This window comes from Ambystoma mexicanum, chromosome 3q, assembly GCF_040938575.1.
Source record: "Ambystoma mexicanum isolate Mex_15411 chromosome 3q, UKY_AmexF1_1, whole genome shotgun sequence".
NCBI lineage: Eukaryota > Metazoa > Chordata > Amphibia > Caudata > Ambystomatidae > Ambystoma > Ambystoma mexicanum.
Genome location: NC_090926.1, coordinates 1,043,440,382 through 1,043,464,393, shown reverse-complemented (window position 1 = coordinate 1,043,464,393; position 24,012 = coordinate 1,043,440,382). Strand labels below are relative to the sequence as shown.

The 24,012-nt window shown below is 45.5% G+C and overlaps 1 protein-coding gene across 1 annotated transcript in view; it reads right to left on the bottom strand.

Moving 5' to 3' along the window:
• Window positions 1-5,976, bottom strand: part of DNAH17 (dynein axonemal heavy chain 17) — an 8,024,690-nt gene extending 8,018,714 nt beyond the window's left edge. The window contains exon 1 of the mRNA XM_069655242.1: window positions 5,512-5,976. Coding sequence (XP_069511343.1) covers window positions 5,512-5,853 — 342 coding nt within the window. The 5' untranslated portion in view covers window positions 5,854-5,976. The remainder of the gene's footprint in view (window positions 1-5,511) is intronic.
• Window positions 5,977-24,012: the final 18,036 nt, after the last annotated feature.

Below are 24,012 nucleotides of genomic sequence, written 5' to 3'. Positions count from 1 at the left end.
CCTTAGGACGATGCAGAGATTGCTGAGGAACACTTTTGGAAGAAGGCCCTGCGACTGCGAACAAAGGTTGCTGAGAGAAGAAATGCGGCAGCTGCGACGGAACTTCTGACAGATATAACAATATAATAATATAACAGCAGATTGATGAAAAACTTGGAAAAACTTTGGTTCGGTAAGTCATTACCAGTCTACTCGTATTCTGTTGATTTGCTGTCGAAATTAATATCTTTGAACTCATTTTCTTCTATTGACAGGTTCTGTCAGGAGATCGCTGGATCGCTATCAGCAGAGAAGACGCAAAGTGAGTGCTCCAGCAGAGGCGGGGCTTAAGTAGCTCCCTCTACAACAGGCGTAGCATGCACTGCAAGTTAAGTACGGACTTAGCGGCGACCATGTTGAGGGTAGGGAAGGCAATGTAAGTGCAATGAGCCTATGGATGCAATGCTAATAGTGAGGCAAATGCCTTCTGCGCCAGGCTTGAAGCTACTGTTGACCCACTGATTGATATGAAGTTCCTTGCCTCCCTAGTGTTTCTAAATGGGACCTGTATTCCTTTGCTGGGATCATGACAGTGTGGCAGTCTTGTCGTGGCACGTCTACAATTTCGTCTAAACTCTTCTCTGTTTTTTCGTTCTTCCGACCTGGATCTGTTGCTTGATGGCGAACGCTGAACGCTCTTCAGAGGGAGTGGTGACTCTACCATTCCTTGATGAGGTCGTCTCCGATGCTGGGTATGCCTCTTCATTTAGCCAGAAAATCAGTCAACGCTTCCTGTCCTTGAGGATTTTCTGACAGAAACCCTGACAGATTTCACATTCTTCTGAGGAATGATTAGGGTATAGGCAGTATATACAATCTACATGCCTGTCACGTTCATAAACGTTTTTTAGACTGCACACCCCACAGGCCCTGAATAAGGATTTTTTAGAGCAAACGGTCTCCATTTTTGTTGCCGACACCCCTGAAGAGTCGTCGGTTGCTCCGGATTGACTGTTGTAAAAATATATATTTTTGGAGTATAAAGAGGATTTCTCAGTGACAAGAAGAACTTGAGGAATCCCACCAGCTAAGAAGACAGTTAAAATCTGAGGGGAAGCTGCTGGGGCGGAGCTACATACTCAACGTCCTATTTGTAGGGACCAAATGCACCCACAACGATGTTGATGGGACACTCAAGGTGTCAAAAGTATTTCCATAGGAAAAGTACTAAATTAAAGTAACCAGGGATTCCCAGCCTGACGACTGGGAATATTCACAGCATGTGAATCTATGAAAGATCTAATGCTGGAGTAAAATACCACCCACTGTCAGTAAAAAGGATATTTCAAGTCACCTCAGAGTTCCGAGACCTTGAAGAAACGGCTCTATGACTTGCAATATTCTTATAAATTACGATAGGTAATTCATGCCTTATATAATCTGTTAAATGTGAGACTAGTTAATGTCAGTCAAGAAAGAGATATCTGGTATTTAAAAGCATTCTCAGAACCCACACATGGAAGGAGATATTCAGGATTTATTAATTTAATAATGATCTGCATGATGGAGAAGAACAAATTACTTACCCCTAGTAATGTTATTTGTACTGGATGTTCCTCCCGAGGATTCCTCTTCTTTGATCTTTGAAAAGAACATGTTTGATGAACATATGCAACACAGCCTTGGTCTTACTCCAAAGAGGCAGTCCACCTGAACTGTTATGTCACAAGCATACCCATCCATGTTTCGGCCTCACATCTGGGCATACCTGTCCCACTCGGGGTGACAATGCAAAAACAAAGAGGTGATGGCTGAAAGGTTAGAATGAATCTTGGACCTCTGGAAATTGCTCTGGGCAACCCTCCAGACCCTCGTTCTTTGCCTGACAAGCCATTACAGAAAAGGCAAAGACCATATGGCTTGGAAAGCGAAGATCGATGGTCTGGAGGGTTGCTCAGTGCCATAGGTGAAGACTAATTTGAAACCTTCCAGCATCACCTCTTTTGTTTTGCTGTAGTCACCCTGAGTGGGACAGGTATGCCCAGACGGGGGGTCCCATGTCTGCTGGGCCTAGAGACCCAAGCTACTCCTCAATGATGATGCCCAAAGAGGCCAAAACATGTCTAGGGATGTTTGTGGTCTTGTGCAGAAGGGATGTGACCAAGTAGTTCCGGGTGGACTGCCACTTTTGGGGTGGAACCAACCATAATTTGCATATGGTCTTTCCTCTTTTGTAATGGCTTTTTGGTGAAGAACGATGGTCTAAAGCATTGCCCATGCTAGATCAACATGCCCCACTTAAGACCAAATCAGTTAGAGATTTACCTAACCGACATAAAGGGTTCATCACAGATTTAACGGAAGAACTAATAAAAGGCAAGTGGAACGTAAGTGGTGTAAAGATAAATCCGAAAAGAATTTGCTGGCGTGGAAACAGTTAGAGAGGACGTACAAAAATAAGATTATCGAAGTAAAGAAGACCTTTTATAATGATCAGATCCATTCAGCCGGGGACCAAATGAAAGAACTTTTTCACCTTTTTAGAACATGGGAGAAACCCATTTATGCCATTCCTTCCATTAAACCCACCAGTGACGACTGCAATAAAGTGCTAAAAGCCTTTTCCGACAAATTGCGTAAAGCACAACATAAAATAACTGAGGAACTCCGAACTTCTCCTCCTAAAATGACCCCTAGTCACAACCAGAGCACTAAAAGTGGAGTTAGTACAAACTCCGGCTCGGGTTTGCGAACTCAGTACCTGAACTCCATCCCCAGCATGATCAAGGTCTGGGTTTTAGATCATAAAATCCTGCTAGAGCGTATGGCTACGGTTGGAGGACTCGCGTCAGAGGCAATTACATGGCTTAAATCCTTTTTGGAGAGCCGCCTCTCTCAAGTTTATTGGGGTGACAATGCTTCTGAGGTGGAAACTATCATATGTGGGGTCCCACAGGCGGCTTGTCTTTCCCCCTTGTTGTTCAACATTTACATTCTACCATTGTCTAATGAGTTGACACTGATGGATGTCTTTTTCTGCAATTACTCGGATGATTTTCAACTGGTCCTGGACGTCACCGGGGACCACGAGAAGGATCAGCTATTGCTGGATATAATCTATCTGATCATTAAAGGATGGATGTGAACTAATTGGCTGTGTTTGAACGCGGCCGAGACAGAGTTTATGTTGTTTGGCCCGAGACTTACAAGAGTCAGTCTTAGCCAGAAGTATTCCAACTTTATTATTGATGGTAGCCAAATAAAGGTTGTGCCTAAAATTAAGGCTCTCAGCACTTACATGGAGGAAAGCTTAGACTGCAAAGTAATGTGGTTGCTATCACAAAAAACACGAACTATCACCTCAAGGTGCTTCGACAGATTGCGCCTCTATTTCAATAAAAAATAGAACTAAACTGGTGAGGGCCATGATCCTCCCTTGTGTTGATTACTGTAACGCCTTACTGGGAGGTGCAACCAGGTTAGATGTTCAAGAGCACCAAAAAATTAAAAACTCAGCTACAATTATCTTTCAGATGAAACGGCCAGAACCAACCACTGCAGCACGGAAAAGATTATACTGGCTACCAGTGGCAGCTTGTATCCATTTTAAACTATTAACGTCTTGCCACAAATGTATTTATGGGAATGCTCCTGTGTTATTTGAAAGCGCGAGTAAGCATATACCATCCTCAAAGAAATGTGAAATCGGCTGAGAGCGTTTCCTTGAAACAGCACCCGGTTAAACGTACCGGGGGCCTTGGTCCGGCCTTTCATGTCCGGGGGCAACAGCCTGGAATGCCCTGCCATTAACAGTACGAAAAATTGAAAATCATCTCCAATTCAGAAAGCAGTTAAAAACAGTACTTTTTAATCAATATGACTGATTCTTTAGTAGCCGAGACTCACACTTCTGTCTCTCTGCGCCTGGATGCCCATGGGCTTTGGCACAATAGGAATAAAACAACATAACATAACAACATAACAGAGCAATGCCAGAGGTTAAGATTAATTCAAAACATTCCAGCCATCACCTCTTTTGTTTTGCTGTGCTCCACACCAAAACACCAAAGGCAAATTCTGTGCAGATCTGTTATCAACCTTTTCAAATCACAGTCCATACACCTCTTAAAACAAGTCTTCATCCTTGACATATTCGAAGATGAAAATACACAATTGAAAAAATCGCTAAGGCGATCAAACTATTCGAAGTGTGCTTGACATGCGGAAGAACAGAACTGAGGCAAGGGGCGCAGTGCGTGCTATTAATACCAGGGGCCTTGGTCGGGCCTTTCATGTCCGGGGGCAACAGCCTGGAATGCCCTGCCATTAACAGTACGAAAAATTGAAAATCATCTCCAATTCAGAAAGCAGTTAAAAACAGTACTTTTTAATCAATGACTGATTCTTTAGTAGCCGAGACTCACACTTCTGTCTCTCTGCGCCTGGATGCCGATGGGCTTTGGCGCAATACAAATAAAATAACATAACATAACAGCATAACAGGGCAATGCCAGAGGTTAAGATTAATTCAAAACATTCCAGCCATCACCTCTTTTGTTTTGCTGTGCTCCACACCAAAACACCAGAGGCAAATTCTGTGCAGATCTGTAATCAACCTTTTCAAATCACAGTCCATACACCTCTTAAAACAAGTCTTCGGACTTGACATATTCGAAGAGAACTGAGGCGCAGTGCGTGCTATTAATACCAACATTGACGTCACGTCTGAGTGCATGGATGGAAGCGCGGAGAGACTTTCAACTCGGCGACACATGCAGCGCCCTGTGCGGTTGAGATGTTCCCAAAGCTATAAGCAGGATATCGGTATATCAAATATCAAAGATGAGGAATCCGTGGGTGGACACAATCCATTAGAACCTAACTTCAGAGTAAAAAGAGTCAACTGAGCTAAACTGCCACTAGGATGTATCACCAGATGCCAGCGCACAATGCCTGCCACAAAGAACCAGTTTTCTAGTTTTCGTTTTTTACATGACATCCTTTCAATTTCATTTTCAGCACGCTAACATTATGAGAACTAGGTTCTTTAAAAGAAATATGTGTGTGTTTTCTGGGGGTTCATTTTAAATTACACTGGCAAAAAGTTAAAAAGAATCCAAAAAGGCTTTATCATTAAATATATTATTGGCTACAGAATACTGGATGGAGGTTTCCCCAAACGTGATCTCAGATTCCGCACACATGCAGAAATATTTAAAATGTATTAATATTAGTGAAGATCCAATTATGGCAAACAGTTGCAGTTCCCAAGAATGTGCACTTTTTAAACTAACCTTATTTCTAGACAGTTACATTTACATGCATTTGTACGCAAAGGCTTGTTTGTGGAAAGTTCCAACAAAGATAAATGAGGCAAAGAATTTGTTTTCAAGTAGGAAGTTCTGCTTGGGGATACAACTGTTTTGTGCATGGTCCTGGGATCTAGTTCAGTGTCGTGTGATGCAGACTATTTTCAAGTCTAGACTCAAAACCAACCTATCAGCAATGCAGCAGTTTTGAAAGCACTCCTACCTCTTCCACCACTGACATGAGTTGCTCCACAGGGGTGGTGCTTGTATCTCCCACGGTCAGGATAGTTTTGATGTTGTCCTTGGTGATGGGGTCCTTGCTCTTCTTGACAAAATAAACACCTTTGCTTTTCAAAGAGGTTGGGAAACCAGAGCTTGCATATAACTGTCCTGCTGGGTTGGTGCTGATGACCAACACCATTAAATCTGCAAGAGTCAAGAAATCTACCAGCTGCTGTTTGTTTTCATCTGACGACAAGAACTTTGACCACTTTTCTATCTTCAACCTCAAAGACATCATTGTATAATTCTGCAAGAACTCCAACCTTTTGTCAGTAATATCCATGTTGAAGACTTTTAAAACAAAAGTATGTGAAGAAGGGACTTATTATGATGTCTCTGTAAAATCTCCAAATTCAGTAAATAGCAGTGTTGAGAAAACCTCATCTATAGTTTCGTCAGACGAATATTTCATCCTGTAAATGGAAAAAAGAATTTACTTACGAGATATGTAATCATTATATTAGCATTACTGAGTATTTCCACTATCTTCATCATGTCACACTCAAGCCAAACAAACAAGTCAGAAACTGCAATTTTGACATACTGAGAGTTTAAGCAACTGATGAAGTCGGATTCATTCATAAGCAGAAAAATTCCAATAGAATGTGACAGTATCTTCCTCATTGGCAGAGAACCAACCTAAAATGAACAGTATTACAGTGCAGTGTTACTCATTGGTACTTAAGCTCACACAGTGCCAGTATTAATTCTCAGTCATCAATAAAACCTCAGTCATTGGCTAGCCTCTTAGACACAAGAGAAGAGAGGTTCATTCAATGTTCAGCCTTGAAGATAAATACAGAACACATGGACAATCCCATTTTTAAACAAAACATGAAGAATCGTCGAAACCTTTTTACAGAAATTCAGACAGAAGGTATCCCCAAATTGAATGGGAAGGGGCCGTAGTTGATCAAATATTTATTCATTAAAAAATCCAAGAAATCTATACGAAATTTGGTGTATATGTTCAATTCAAGGTAACCATGTTAAGGGAATTATTTTGAGTAAATTGAGTATTTTTCAACATGTCCCAAAACTGCGCACCATTGTTAAAGAACCACCTATTTTGCATGCACGCTTAGTCGAAATTAGAAAAATAAATGTTATTAAAACTCAATGACAGGAATTTAGATCAGTGTTAAGGATTAAAAGAATAGTACCTTCCCCATGATTTAGCTGCTGAATGACAGCATTGCCAAGGGAAACAGTATTTCCCTTTACAGTTTGCTAGAAAGATGCTTCTCAATCACTATCAAAGAGGGGGTAGGCACAAAAAATGAGTCACGTTCTCTGATTCATCTTCAGGTTCAGACGTGAACCAAGACCAATACTGTGAGAGGGGCATGCAAAGGCGTAGACATTTTAGGTGTCCTTTTTTAGGGAGAGGCAAATGGAGGCCAAGAAGAGGATGGGAATTCCAGAATGTCTTCCTTATGCCAACGCAGGCAGACATGGGACCGCCACCCCCAAGCTATACCACCGCCCCACCAACTCCACAGGATGGAAACCAGGAGCAGAGCACATCGGAGATATAGACCAACTCCTCAGTCTTTAACATTTCCCAAAGGGTTTTGACGAGAGATGAAGAAGCTGTTTTACAATTAGGCTTATCCTTTGTCCCCATGTCCATTGGCTCCAAGATGAACTGTGAGATTGAATTAAGGCAATTCCTCCAGAAAATGTCTGTTTACATTTTTGTATGTTTTGTATGAACTTGCAAATCTATGTTATGTTAAGAATTTTAAACTTTAATTGAATGAAATGTAATTTTTGTACAGGTTTTTATAAACCATACACAATAAAAACAAATTTAAACAAATTAATGCAATTCTTCTGCAAAATGAGATTGCATGATTTCTTTGAAGGGCACATCAATTTAGATTCAGACATGCCCAAAACCCCATTACGACCCAAATCCACTTTTAGCCCCACCAACAACATGATCTCTACAGAAACCATCAGATTTGATGCCACCTTTAAGGACAAAAACGCTCCGGGAGATTTGAACTTTGGATTGAGAAAGAAACGAATCCTTCAAAATCTCATGAACGACAGCAGTATTGTGATCAAAAGCCCTGATAAAGGAGTGGGTATAGTGATCATGGATAGCAACGTCTGTCATGAACCGTCGTCTGCGTCCCTTCTGGACTTCCAGGTCCCTGACCCATAGGGAATTGAATACAGTGATCCTTCCAACATGGCCGCTTGAAACAGAATGCTCCTGGCTGTAGTCGGACGTGTGTTGCCGGAGTTCGTTTCGGGCTCTCTTTTGATTCCTGGTTCCCGGTTACTTGAATTCCCCATCCTTCCTCCCATTCCTCTACCTGACCTCCAATCTTCCTGGATTTTCTTCCGCGCTCAGGTCACAGCATTCCGTGCCTCCGAGTGCAAACTTCATTCCTTCCTGGTATCCATCCTGGACTTCAGAATGCTCCCGGAAGTTGGATAGCGAAGCTCGGAATCCGAGGACCAGCGTTCAGGTTTGTACAAATTCCGGACCGTGAGAAAGAAGACATCACAGAAGGTCGCAAGCAAACAACAAAAGCAGGTGAGAAGGGGAGAGACTAGTGACAGATTGAGACGCCTAAAACACGGTACAGATACAGAGATGGAAGCCGCTGTTCAAGACCTCATGCAAGGCATGCAGAAACTAACCACGGAGGTACAGAACCTTAAGGCTGAGAATGCTGCATTAAAAGAACATATTTGTCACGTGACTCTGCAACGAAAGAAAGTGTGTTATTGGGAGGAGTAGTGGACAAGTATGATGGTTCTTCTAAGACTCTCCGTGCTTTCCTTGATTCATGTTTAGTGCACTTCACCTTCAAGCCCTACTACTTCTCCACTCCTAGAGCAAAGGTGGGCTTTATGATCTCACACCCCACTGGAAATGCTTTGACCTGGGCAACCCCCTAGTCAATTTGGGCGACGCCCTCCTGGATGATTATGATGGGTTTGTGGATGCTCTAAAAGCCATGTTTGATCGCCCAGAACAGGTGTTCAGTGCCCAGGAAAGACTGCTCAAATTTCAACAAGGATCCCAGGATATGCTCACTTATGTGACCCATTTGAAGCAACTCGTGAAGGAAGCAAATTGGTCTCAAGAAGCCAGCTTCACCCTCTTCCAAAGAGGTCTGAATGAAGAATTAAAGGATGAGTTAGCTAGGGTAGCTCGCCCAAGCTCCTTCCTTTATTTCCTTGGAAATAGACTTCCGAATCCAAGAAAGAGGAGCGGAGAAAAAGAAGTCTAAATCGGCTTTTCAAAAAGCCCCCACAGAACACCCGTCTAGATCTGAGCCCACAGTTTCTCCAACCCCGGACCCAGAACCCATGCAACTGGGGGCCTTCTGTGGACCCATTACCCCACAAGAGAGGATGCGATGGATTCACAGGTCTGTGCATGCATGGCGCCTCCGATAAACCCCTCGTGAGAGAATGCCCTATTGCTCCTCCACGGCGTTCAGGAAATGCCAGCTCCCAATCCTAGAAGGGGCACAGTTTCGGGAGAGAGATGTTTGCTCCACATCAATTCCATCCTTGAACTCTGCTGGACAAAATAATCTTGTGGTTCTACAGGCCTTTCTATCGCCTTCCAAGAAAGAATCCTACCCCATCCTGGCATTAGTAGATTGCGGAGCCATGGGCGTATTCCTAGATCATGATTGGGTCACTGCTCACAACATTCCACATGAAATTCGAGGAACAATGCAACCTGTAGAGGCATTGATGGGAGACCTCTGTCTTCAGGACCCATAACCCTTCAAACTAAAGAGATTCTACTCTCTATAAACCACCATTGAGAGAGGATCAAATTTGACATTATAAAATCAGCCCATTATACGATGGTTCTAGGAATGCCCTGGTTACAAAAGCATAACCCCTACATCAATTCGGCAGCAGGCTCCTGTTCCTTGGATCTGAACATTGTATGTCTCACTGCTTATCCCTAGATTCCTTACCAAAGTCTTCTGAAGACTCGCAAGAGAGTCAGCAAAATCCAGTCACTGTCTCTAACATCATCCGGATTCCCAGGACCTACCAAGCCTTTTCTGATGTATTTTCGACCGCTATAGTTCAAGCTCTCCCTCCTCACAGACCAGAGGATTGCGCCATCGATACTGAACCTTCAGCAGTGATTCCTTTCGGCAGGATGTTTATTTTATCAGAACCTGAAAAAGGGCTCTCCGGGAATACCTGGATACTAACATGGAAAATGGCACCATACGACCATCTAAATCCCCAGCGGGTGCTTCATTGTTCTTTGTTCCCAAGAAAGACACCAAGGAGCTCAGACCATGTCTAGATTACCGTAGCCTTAACCAGTGCACTCTCAAGGACCGTTACCCATTGCCTCTCATCTCGGATATCCTGGAAGCATTCAGAGGTGCAGTGGTCTTCACAAAACTAGACCTAAGGGGTGCCTACCATCTTATTCGTATAAAGGAAGGTGACGAATGGAAACAGCCTTTAGAACTCCCTTTGGCCATTTTGAATACCTGGGTATGCCCTTTGGACTTGCTAATGCCCCAGCGGTATTCCAACGTTTTATGGACCGAGTGTTCTCTGATACGCTGTTCATCTTCGTCATTGTATTTTTGGACAATATACTGATATACTCCAAGGACCATCTAAAACATGAAGAGCACGTGAAGGCAGTCTTACAAAGTCTACATGAACATAAGCTCCTGGCCAAGCCTGAGAAGTGCCTTTTCCATGTATCAACTGTTCACTACCTCGGATTCGTTCTCAGCCCAAAAGGTATTGGAATGGTCTCCTCGAAGGTAGACTCCATTTTGTCCTGGCCCGCTCCAACTACTGTGAAGCAAATTTAAACCTTCCTGGGGCTTGCTAATTTCTATCGGAAATTTATACCAACCTTTTCAGAGATTGTGCATCTTATCGTTACATTGTTAAAGAAGGACACCCCCTTCCTGTGGACCTCAGTCCAAGATACGGCGTTCCAACGCTTGAAGTCGGAGTTCACACAAGCCCCCATCCTAGCATAACCTGACATTGATCGACCCTTTCTTGTTGAAACTGATGCTTCCAACTACGCCATTGGGGCAGTCCTAAAGCAAGAGTTGGATGACAAGTTAGAACACCCCATCACCTATCTTTCTCGCACCTTGACTCCCAGTGAAACCCATTACTCCGTTTTGGAAAAGGAATTACTAGCCATCTGTCAAGCCTTCACTGACTGGCGTCATCTCCTCCTGGGAGCTAAACACCCAGTACAAGTTTTCACAGACCATCGGAATCTTCAAGTTCTACAATCTCTAGAATGTAGAAACAGTCATCAAGCCCGTTGGACCTTCTTTTTTGCTCAACACCAGTTTCAAATCCATCATGTCCCTGGAACACATAACATTATAGCCGATGCCTTATCCAGACGTCCTGATTACGAACCCCTTGAAGATCGGACCTTCCCAAAGATGTTTCGCCACACAATATTTGTTGCCCAAGCACTCACCCTCCTGGAGAATATTCAAATTCAAACTCAATCCTCTGAAACCTGGAAGGAGTTTAAGAGAACCAATAGATGGAATCTCAAAACAAAGGACGGGTATCTATTCAAGGACAATCGGTTGGTCATTCCCACTCCTGGACTGAGACAAAAGATCACAAGCCTATGTCATGATACCTTTCATTCAGGACACCGTGGCATTACCAACACCCTCCATCTAATACAAAGACAGTTTTGGTGGCCGAAAATGAAGGATGATATCAAGATCCATATCCAGACATGTGCAGTCTGCAATCAGAACAAACATGATAATAAGAAACCGGCAGGCCTCCTGCTCCAACCAGCAATACCAACAAGACCCTGGGAAATCATTGCCACAGATTTTATTGGGGAACTACCATCCTCCAGGGGCTACACAATTGTTATGGTTACTATTGATTTGTTTACTCATATGGCTCATTTTTACACCTTTATACAAACTGCCATCCTCATCTGACCTCGCCGGAATCTTCCTAGAACCCATATTCCGGCTTCATGGGCTACCCTCCAAGATAATTTCTGACCAAGGACCCCAGTACATATCTCAGTTCTGGAAGCAATAATGTTGTATACTGGGAATCCAACGGGCCTTGTCTTCAGGTTATCACCCACAGACCAATGGAGCCACTGAACGTGTAAACCAAACTCTGGAACAATACCTTTGTTGCTTCGCTACCAAGATCCAAGATGATTGGTCACTCTTAATACCTGTGGCTGAATTCGCTTATAACAATTCGGATCATTCAGCTATCAAAACCAGTCCTTTCTTCTGTAGTCAAGGATTTCATCCTTCAGTTCTACCCTTCGTTCTCCCACACCCTACCCCAGTTGCTGCGGTAGATTCCTGGATTGAAACCCTTATTACCGTACACAAAGAAGCAAAGGAACACTTAGAAAAGGCCCGAAGAGACGTTAAACATTATGCTGACTCCAAAAGAAGACCTGGACCTTCCTACTCGGTAGGTGATAAAGTCTGTTTATCCTCAAAGCTCCTTCCTCGACATCTGCGCCCAAATAAATTGGCTCCCAGGTATTACGGACCCTTTTCTATACAAATAATCGTCAATCCAGTGGCCTTTCAACTCCGACTACCAGAATCCTGGAAAAGGATCCATCCAGTCTTCCACACCTCACTGTTAAAACCATATCTTCAATCATCTTGAACAGCTCCAAAATCTACCCCAGTGATTGTCAATGACCAACTCGAATACGAGGTTTCCAGAATCTGTGACTCTAGGTACCGACGTGGTCAACTACAATATTTGGTCGAATGGAAGAGATACCCTCCCAGTGAGCGCACCTGGGAGCCCATGTCAAACATGAATGCCCCAAGGCTGGTTCGAAGATTCCATCTTATCAATCCGGAGGAGCTGGGTTTCAGAGGAGGCATACTGTCATGAACTGTCGTCTGAGTACCCTCTGGACTTCCTGGTCCCTGACCCATAGGGGATTGAATACAGTGATCCTTCCAACATGGCTGCTTGAAATGGAATGATCCTGGCCAGTCTCTACGCTCCACGCTCTACAAAACAGACACACCCCCCGGCTCTGCGCGTCTCAACGCTACCGCTTGCTGTAGTCGGACACGTGTTGCCAGAGTTCGCTCGGGGCTCTCTTTTGATTCCTGGTTCCCGGTTCCTTGAATTCCCCATCCTTCCTCCCATTCCTCTACCTTACCTCCGATCTTCCTGGATTTTCTTCCACGCTCTGGTCACGGTGTTCTGTGCCTCTGAGTGCAAACTTCATTCCTTCCTGGTATCCACCCTGGACTTCTGAATGCTCCCCGAAGTTGGATAGCGAACCTCACGCTGGAATCCGAGGACCATCGTTCGAGATTGTACAAATCCCGGACTGTGAGAAAGAAGACATCACAGAAGGTCGCAAGCAAACAACAAAAGCAGTTGAGAAGGGGAGAGACTTGTGACAACGTCCCCGAAACAGGAGGCATACAGAATTCTACTTGCAACAGATACGTATAAGCTCCTACAAGGTGATCCCACCTCAAATATTCAAGCAAGGATTTCAGAAATTGCATTGTCTGGAAAAGAAGCAGGTTTCCTGACCCAAAAAGAGTTTGAATTCCATATTCCCAGCAATCCCAGGACACCCTAGTTTTATATCTTGCCCGAAATACACAACGATCTGGCCAAACCACTGGGAATGCCTATTGTATTGTTTTGTGGCACAATACTAGAACACAAAGGATTTCCCTTTTACATTTGTATAGATTATTTTCTCAAACCATTGGCAGCAGCAACCCCATCGTTCCTGTACGATACCACAGATGTTTTCAATCTAATTGAGGGAGTGCCCTTTGAACCCAACCATTTTCTTTTAGTGACCCTAGATGTGGGGAACCCCCCCTTTTTGCTTTCAAAAAAGGAAAAAACTTGAAACAATACCTAGTATCAGCGGACAATTGTTCCATCCAACCTCCCACTAACTTGAGAACATTCATGGGACTGCCCCTTGTCAAGGGACACTACCCATGCAGTAGTTGTGTGATATGCAAATTTACCATGAAGACCATGAACTTTAAATTCAACAACAAAGATTGAATTTTTAATTTTCACAGCATCTGTAGTGTATGTGATTCAATATCCATGCAAGAAGACATATGTAGGCAAAACCACGAGGCAGATTAGAGTTAGAATCATTGAACACTGTTCCAAAATCAGACCCAAGACAAAGACTGCACCTCTGGTCGAACATTTTGTGTCCATGAACCACAGTGAGGATGAGCTCAACTGGTGGGTGGTGGACACAATTCATGGAACTAACACCAGAGAAATCGAACATAAGCTGTCCAGAAAATAACTATTCTGGCTTTACAAATTGGATTTGTTCTACTCAGGCCACAACCTTCAAGATGTATGGCAGCCATTGGGGATACACTAATCTCCCTTTCCCCATTTCTTATTCCACAAGGGACCCAGCAATGCCCTGCTGATTTCTTTCCTCCTTTTTCCCTTAGCGGTCCCTTTCTCTAAGGCAGAGTCCTCCGCGCCTTGGGTGTTTTTGGCCCTTTGTTTTTGTTTGTGGCCGTTCCCATGGTAACCTCCAAGCCTCGCTTGGAGGTTGGAGGCCCATTAGGAACCTGCAGCGAGCACGACCGGGTGTGCCTTGCCGTCCTCATTTTCCATTAGTCCTCGCCTAGGCAACACAATACCACATGACGACGGCCGCAAGGTGTTGTCATGGACGCGGTTCAAGGTTCGTGCTTTAAGGCTAAGCTCAATTGCGCTTGCTCACAGCGCCTGCAGCCTTCTTTCTCACACCGCCGGACCGGCCCACACGTACTGTCCCCCCATGTACTGTCCTGGCCCATACCATTTTTACACTGCGGTGACCGTCGGCTACTGTGATGCCGTTCTTTTCACCCACTGGACAATCATCGTGTGTCTCTTACTTTTCTTTTCTTTTTTTCTGCATGTCCGCCGTCCGTTGGTCCTTGTTAAGATGGATTTCTGAACTCTGGCCTGGTGGGCAGAGGTTCAGAAGGTCAGCCTAGTTTCTTGGAACAGGGTAACCTTCTGGACAAGCAAGACCAATCAAGGTATCATTGGCGGCGGGTGATCGAAAGCCCACAATGAGCACACACAGCAAATGACAGTACAAATTACTTTGTCAGTTGTATATAAAAAATACATAAACATTTATTAAAGGCCTTTTAAAACTACACAAGCAAAGATCAGCATTAATACTTAAACCAACACAACACTACTATTGAACATATATACAGTTATCAATTGCCTAAAGGAATGGCACACAGTAAGGGTTCACATCCTGTAGAGAAGAACAAGTTACTTACCCCTGGTAACGTTCTTTCGACTGGATGTTCCTCCCACGTATTCCTCATCTTTGACACATGTGCAGCTTCAGCTGTTTTGGAAAAAAGATTCGGCAGAGGGCGCTGTGCGTCGATGGCGTTGAGTCGATGTCCCTCGAAGGCCTCTGTCAAAGGTGATGTCATCGAAGGCATATGTAGCACATGCAACGCCCATTGACCTCAGTTCTGTTTTTCCTCCCTCTTGCAGCATAGATACCTGTAAAACACAGGAGTGACCGCACTCAAGTCTTGATGGAACGGCAGCTGTAATAGCACGGGAAATTCAACTGAGGGGTAGGATGGGAGGGCGATGAGGAATACGTGGGAGGGACATCCAGTTGAAAGAACGTTACCAGGGGTAAGTAACTTGTTCTTCTAATGGATTGTATCCTCCCATGTATTCCTCATCTTTGACAGACTCCCAAAGCAGTGTTAGGTTTGGGGGAGGGAGTAGAATTGGAATTCATACATTTTCATGGATAGAATGAAGGACTGCCTTGTTAAAAGAACCATCCTGGCCAAGGGAATAATTCAGGGAATAATGTTTAGTGAATGTGTGTATGGAAGACCACTTTGCCGCTTCACAAATTGTTCCGATTGGTATGCCCCTCTGAAGGGCCGTAGATGTAGCCATGCCCCCGGTGGAGTGATTTTTTAAACCTTCAGGAGGGTCTTTTGCTGTAAGCCTGTAACATTCTGATATTGTCCGAATTATCCGTCTAGACAAGGTCTTTTTGGAAACAGTCTGACGTAGCATGTGTCCTGTATATCCGATGAAGAGTTGGTCATCAATTCGCAACTTAGACATTCTGGAGATGCAAAAGCTTAACACTCTCTGAGGGTCTAACCTATGAAGTCTTTCCTCTTCCTTACCAGGATGAGGTGCGGGATAGAAGGAAGGTAGAACAATTTTCTGACTCAAATGAAAGTCCAGGGTTTGACCCTTAAAACAACCCTGTCCTTGTGGAAGATGGTAAAGGTTGGCTTGGATGAAAGTGCCTGCAACTCGCTCACTCTACAGGCTGATGTCAGAGCTAACAATAGGATTGTTTTGAAGGTTAATAACCTTAACGGACATGTGTGCAGAGGTTCAAATGGAGCACACGTCAGGAATTTTAAAACCAGATTAAGGTCCCAAACCGGAACCCGGAAAGGAGATGAAGGGAACACATTATTGAGCCCTCTTTAGGAATTGAGTCACCAGTGGAATTTTGAAATAGGAACATTCCTCTGACGAGCGCTTAAAAATAGAAAGCACTGCCAAGTAGCCTTAAATGGTAGCAATCTGAAGGCCCAGATTAGCTAAGGATAGAAGAAAGGATAAAACATCAAAAGTTTTACATAGAAAAGGATCAACATTCTTTTCCTTGCACCAGTTGCAAAATGTATTAGCTAAGGATAGAAGAAAGGATAAAACATCAAAAGTTTTACATAGAAAAGGATCAACATTCTTTTCCTTGCACCAGTTGCAAAATGTATTCCAACGCATGGGTACAAAGACTTTGTTGCTGGTCTTCTAGCCGAAACCAAGACCTCCATTACATCACCTGGGAGGTCCCAATCCTTATATCTCAGCCTTTCCGATACAAAGCATGAAGGTTGAGAGTCTTGACCTCGGGATGGAGAACCCAACCTTCTCTCATGAGAGAAAGTCCTCTCTTTGTGGAAGAAGGTCTGGGTACCACGTCCTTCTGGCCCAATCTGGGGCAATTAGTATCATGTGTTTTTCGTCCTTCTTGGGGATCAAAAAATATGGGGAGTACCATCCCTTGCTCCACTCTGTTACAGGCACTGGTTCTATAGCACCTTTCTCTAGCAGGGTTAAAATCTGCTGCACAAGGAGCAGATCCGGAATCCTCAAAGAGCGGTTCCCCGGTCAAGTGGCACAGCGAGTAGAGCGCTCGCTTTGACATCGGTGCAGAGTCTGCTAACGCAGGTTCGAATCCCGGCGGGGCCAAACTCAGCCTTTCATCCTTCCGAGGTCGATAAATGAGCACCACACACCGTGGGTAATAATAAGCAGCGCTCAGATACCTGAGGGTTTGTAGCGCTATATAAATGCCAAATTATTATTATTTTTTTTTATTATTATTATTCTGAGGTCTCTTTATAAATAGGAAGGCAGTTACCGTGGGCTACAGTTTCCAAAACCCAAACATCCGAAGTAATGTCTCGCCATTCTTTTAGATGCTGAGTCAGTCTGCCCCCCACAGGTGAGCTGTGACTGAAGACCTCAGAGTGGTTTTGCGGCAGCTGATGTAGAAGCCGATGGTAAGGAGACTCCTGCATGAGCTGGCTAGGCACCTATACCTCGCCCACCACAAGGAATTCTTCTCTGGTCTCTTTGACTGGCCATTCCTCTCACCCTTCCAACTGAGGAGTAGTAGCGAATAGATCTACCCCTCCAAGGTTGCCCACTAGGACGAAAAGTCTGAGGTTGCCTAATAGCGCTGCTAAAAATTTGGCTGCCGCCTTTGAGGTCTGCAACTTCTCAAGGCTCTGGTCAGCCTTGTTGCCAAAAAGATGATACCTGTCAAAAGGCATGTTGAGAAGCCTAACGTGCACATCAGTTGCAAAACACGACTTCCTTAACCACACAAATCTGCGCATAACAGTGCTTGTAGCCTTGGATCTGCTGATGCTATCTGCAGAATCCAATCCTGATTGAAGGGACTCGCACTTGGCCTCTTTGCCGTCCTTAACAATAGCTAAGAAGCCATCCCTTTCATCCCCTTCTGGAATGTGCTCTGCAGCTATGGATATACTGTCCCATAGAGTATACGAAAATGTTGCCAGGGCACAAGTGGAGTTCGCAGATTTTAGTGCCATGCTCTCTGCAGAAAATAACTTCCTCGCCCATTCATCTACGCACTTGTCGTCCTATCAGGAGGGATGGTAGGGTACGCTGCCTGTTTAGAAGTAGCCATAGCTGCCTGCACCACCAGACTCTCCGGAGTGGGGTGTTTTGCCAGGTAGTCGGGGTCACTACTGCAGGGGCTGTCTTTTTTTGTTGAGTTTTTATCGACTGCTGGATTAGATTTCGGAGTCTCCCTGTTCCTAGCCACCCTTTTTTGCAGTGCCACATGAAAATTCAAAATAGGATCAGTTTGTGGACCCTTGTCCAGAATGTCTGTGAGGTCGTCTTGGTCATAGGGCAATGGGGGCCCTCTCCAACCCAAGTATTCAACCACTTTCGACATGAGCTGTCTATAAGATGAGTCTGCATGTTCCCCTGGTTCTGGCTTTCCAAACTCAAGTTCTGGAGAGGTATCTACCCCACTTGCTGTTTGCAAGTTCTCATACACATCCTGCATTCTGGATTCTTCAGCGATAAAGCTCTCTGGTAAAATGGGTATACAGTACTGTAAGCCAAATGGGTCTTCATCAGTCTCAGAATGCTCCTCCTCTTCGAAAATAGAAGTAAGAGACTTGAAGAACTCTTTCTTCGGGAGTGGAGCATATATTTTGGCAGGTTTTGTACTAACAGGCTTCGACGTCGTCAATGTTTTCTTTATTAGTGCCGATTTTTGAGGGGTGCTTGGCACTGACGGTGTAGCTGGCAAGTGTGGCGCAGCTGTCGTCAAAGGCTTTGGCATCGATGTCAACGGCCTGGCAGGCGTCGAAAGCACTGCTGGCGTTGAAGGTGTCGATGACCTCGACTTCTCCTTATGTCTCGTATGATCCTTTGATTTTTCTGATCCAGCCTTGAGGGTTCCAAATGCGGATCAGGCCTTTTACACAGGCTCGAGGGCACGTGGGTTTTCTGATGTGACCTTTCCTTTCTGTTTTTTTCGAAGGCTCGGTAAGAGCATGGCTTTGTTTTTCGAAAATCTTTAACATTTCCGCCCTGAAGGCTTCCTAATCAGCCGGGGTTGATTTTTTTGTAGGGCATGCATCCCTTTCGAGGGAAACGTCAGACGACCAAGGCGACCTTCAATGCCTTCTCTCCGATTTCTTCGAAGACGAAGAAGAGTGGTGGGAACCTCTCCTCGACCTAGAATGCTTGGACTTCTTCCTCCGAGGAGAGTCACCTCTTGACTCGTCGGTCGAAGACTTTGGTTAACCCCCTGGGAAGAACTATTGTTTCGGGGACCAGTTCTTTGTTGGAACCATTGACCAAGTTTGCAAACTCTTTCCTTAAGGGGTATGTGAGAGACATGACCTCATATCTACAAGATTCAATGAGTGTCATCAATCTCATTGAAAACTTTCCGTTTGATGAACGAGAGGACATACTAGTGTTTTTATATTTGGATCTTATATACGAAGATTCCCCAGGCAGCCACATTGAACATGATTGAGGAAGTACTGCTTGCCAAAAGAACACAAGGCATAACACCTAAGTCTTTCATACTCTGGTGTACTATGCTGTCCCTCACAGAAAATTACTTTAAATTCAATAGTGAATTTTATCAGCAAATTCATGGTACAGCCATGGGATCAGCAGTGGCTCCCACTTTGGCCAATCTTTCTGTTGATTACATCGAACAAAAAAGTATTTGCAGTGACAGTTATGTATTTAGACACCCTCAAACTTTGTGGAAGAGTTATATCGACAATGTACTAATGATCTCGCATGGTGAAGAGGCACTACTCATTGCATTTTTTGATTGGCTTAATGGAAAAAATCCTTTTTTTTAAATTTACCATCAACCAGAGCCGACATAGGATCGATTATTTAGATCTGACTATTTCGGTTAATACAAGTACCCATGTTTTGGAAGTCAAACCTTTCTATAAATCTACAGATCGCAATTCACTTTTGAGATATGAAAGCTTCCATCCCAAAACCCTCAGAGATAATCTGCCCTTTGGGCAGTTTCTCAGGCTGAAGCGCAACAGTACGAATAGAACTGTGATTCAAGAAGAAGCTGACACACTAAGTAACAGTCTAATCCTCAGAGGCTATCCGAGGAAAATAGTGAAGAGATCTTTGAAACGAGCCAGCAACAACCACTGCGATGCCTTGTTGTAGTACAAGAGTAAACCTCTCCCACAGGATTCAGACGGTTTGGTATTTGTTAGCACATATAATCCATTGTCGAACACAATAGTCAGTATTATTAAGAAGAACTGGCATATATTGCTAAAAGGCAAAACTCCTATTTCGGCTCCCAGATGCGCCTTCAAACGGGTGCGCAATTTGAAAGAATTGGTTACTTTGAATGACATCAGTGAAGTGCCCAATCGACAGCAAACTATTACTGAGAAATGTGGTATGTGTAAGTGTTGAACACTCACAAGAAGAAGCACCAGTGTGGACCTGGGACTAGACAGACCTTGGCAGCAGAAGGGGTTAACAAATTGCAACACAAGTGATGTGGTGTATGCAATTTGGTGCCCAAGCCCCAGATTGTATATCGGGAAAACGGAACGCAAGGTCAAGGTTCGCATCACCGAACATAAGAGTTGTATCAGGAATAAGGTGCTAACAGCCCCATTAGTGTGACATTTTTTAGCCAGCAATCACAGGTGCGAGGAATTCTATTTGTCAATTTTATTGAAAGTGCACACGTCCAGTAATTTGAATGTGGACAAGAGGGCCCTATCGAAAGCAGAGATGAGATTGATCTTTCTCACCAATAGCCACCAGATAGGTCTAAACGAACAGTTAGACTGGACTACATAGGTCCATTTGTGTTTAAGATCGAAGAGAGTTTGTTTTTTAGAGGACGTAAGTACCCCTCATTAGATTGTATGTTATCCTGTGAGTAGTCGCATACAAATACACCGGTGCCGGTAATCCCTTACCACCCTATACCGAGGTCCCTTAGCGGGTCCCTTCCTCAATTCCTGGTTTTACCAGGCGTTATGGAAGGGACCCATTAAGGGACTTCAGAGCTAATAACGGTACGGCAAATGACGGTACCGTTATTAGCTCCATCCCCATTCCCATTGAGCCCTATGGGGGCTCGAATGGGAATGGGGAATGGTTCCCGGAATGGGGACTTACCGGGTCCTCCAAGGTTGGAATGACCCGGTAAGTCCCTATTTCGGGAACCCGGACCCGGAATGCGGTAAGGGGGTAGCCATGGCACTAATAACACCATGGCTACCTCCTACCTCGTAATGAGGCCCATATATCTGACTGAGTACTGTGTGGGAATTACATACTGGTACGGCACTAGAGACAGGATTCGAGTTGTAGGAGACCAACGTCCTTTTGAAATGAAATCATATACATTTCAAGATGGCTGTTTTCCATTGACGTGCATTAACACGTCTGTTAATACACTATGGGCCTCATTACGAGTAGCGCGGTAAAAACTGGGTCATTACCGGCATGGTGGAACGAGCGGGTCTGTGCTCGTATGACGCTGCTAATGGCGGGTGATTACGAGTGCACGAGCACACGCGAACCCCCATGCCGGTAATGGCCATACCGGCATGCCGCAAAAGGCCCACCAACCCCCAGATAGCGCCATCACGGGACCCGCCGATACCGCCACTGCCTAGGAGGAACCCCTAAATACCGACCCGGTAATACCAACATGCTAATACCGGGCTCGTAAAACCGGACCCGGAAATAACGTGATCGCGTCGGAATGGGAAATGGGCCGGCGGCCAACTTTAAAAACACAATCTATTGCAATCCTCCCAAAACACCAGTCGATTCCTGTTGAGCTGTGTGGAAATACTTTGAGGATGTCCAAGGCTACACGGAAGACCACCCCCCGGCAGCGAAAACAGCATTTCTCGGATGCTGACTTGAACATGTTAGCGGACACTCTCGCTGCACATGCAGACCTCATTAAATCACATGATATGAAGCGTGAGACCCAGCAGAAGAAAAAGGAAATCTGGCAGGAGGTAGCCCGCAAGGTGTCGGCTGTGGGGTCCACCCCACGTACTGTCAGGGACTGCTGTAAGACGTGGGACGACCTCCGCTTGAGGGTCCACAACATCATGTCACGCAACCGGAGGGCGGCCATGGCCACAGGCGGGGGTCCCCACTCACCTGCAAAGATAATGCCCTGGGAGGAGACCGCTAGCAGCTTCATCGATCCAGTGTCCATTGAGGGATTCGGGGAGATGGAGATGGGTGCGGCATCATCCCCAGAAGGAGGTGAGTGACCCTGCACATCCCTGTAGGGGAAACCATGTCGTAGCGCAAGTGATGTGGAAGAGAGACTAGGCAAGGCAATGCACGTCCCTACACCCACATCAACATATCCAAGTCCAGATTGCGGCCCAAACCCTGCCACACAGAAATGCATGCTGAGTGCCAATCCCATAACCAACACACGGCCAACACACCTGGACCGTGCCCATGTAACACATCACACAAACCCCAAATCAACGGCATGCCACCTGCCATGCTGTGAATGCCAAAATGGCCCCTCAGAACACCCTGTGTGACACACCTATCATGAATGCATGAACAAATTAATATTGAACAGCACTATTGTATGCCTATGGCATGTGACACCATCACTGATGCCCTGCATCTCTTCTACCCCCCAGGCACCAATGAGGAAGATGCCAGGCAAGAGAACACCACAAGGGCATCCAAGTCCCACCAAAAGAAAAGGGCCATCGCCACCACCACCTCCATGGCACACATGCAGGCCACACCCACAGGCAGTGTGCCTGACCGAGTGGAAGCACAGCCACCAACACCTGCTGCCAGTGTGCCGGACACACGTCAGACCCATCAGCCCACACCCACACCAGTTGGAGGGGAGTCCCTACATGCGCCGGCCACCACTGATGATGTTTTGGATGGCAATGTGGACCTTGAGGGAGTCACAGAAGTGACTTGTACACCCAGCCCATTAGCCCCCTGAACACCCGACCGCCACATATCGAGCCCTAAACCACCTATAGCAGTGATGATCCCTGCCTCCATGACTCTGACCTGAGCCCCTTCAAGTTGGAGAGCACCCAGAATGCAGGCCCCGTGAGTGCACCACTCACCACTCCAGCTCCCACCAACACCCTGGAGTCACGTCCGTCGAGGGTGGAGGCCCGACAGGAGGCCATGTTGGAGCTCCTGCGGCAGTACATTGCCGATGGAGAGGACACAAGGCAGGGAATCGCAATTGCCATTGGGGGCCCACAGCGGCCATTGCAGCAAACACAGCCGCTGTGAATGCGTCAGCTGAGCTCATGAGGGACTGTCTGGGGGCAGTAACACATACTCACTTCTATCCTGCTCCACATGCAGCGGCCACGCCTTGGAGCAGGCGTGGAACCTGCCTCGGAATCATCCTCAGCCCCCATCAGCCCTATGCGCCAGACCCGGAGGAGAGCACGGCACTCCAAGATGCCACCCCCGGACAGCAAAAAGTCCCAGAAGTAGTGTGGCCAGACATTGGGAGTGGGAGCATATTGGTTATTTTTTGGGGTTTGTTGGGTGGGTTGGGAGTTCACTGGTTTTTTTTGGGGGTTTGTTGGGTGGGTTGGGAGTTCACTGGGGTTGGGGGGAGTGGTCACATTTTTTTGTGTTTGAAAAAATACACCCGAGTGTGCAAAAACATTCTACGGCTGGACAGTGTTCATTTTGAGTATATCCATTTAATGTGTGACGGTGTTCAGTTGGCAACTCCCAACAATCCCTGTGTGCATGTCCACATGGACCCAGTGTGTCACTGACACATGGCTATCATAGTCCCTGTGGTTCAGAAGTATTCGTGAATCAGTGCTTGGCATGGCCATCCCATGCATCACGTACTGGCAGGGGGGCTACTTCCGTCTCCATCCTCATCATCCTCACCCGGTGCAGGCATGTCAATGTCAGGTGGCAGTGGTACATTTCTCTGAACGCACATGTTGTGCAGCATGACACAGGGCATGGTGATCTTTGCCACCTTCTCAGGGCTATAGAGGAGTGCCCCACCAGACCTGCTTAGGCAGCGGAAACGTGGCTTCAACAAGCCAAAGGTCTGCTAAATCACAACGCGGGTACGGGTGTGAGCACGATTGTACTCCTCTTCATGGGTGTTCTGCGGGTTCCGCACAGGGGTAAGTAGCCACGGACTCAAGGGATATCCTCCATCACCTGCAAGCAAATCCAAATACATGTGTGTCACTCTGAGCTGCCACCTTCAGGAGGCAAAGTCATGGCCAAAGCTATTTGGTGTGGACATGCACATGTCCCTGTACGT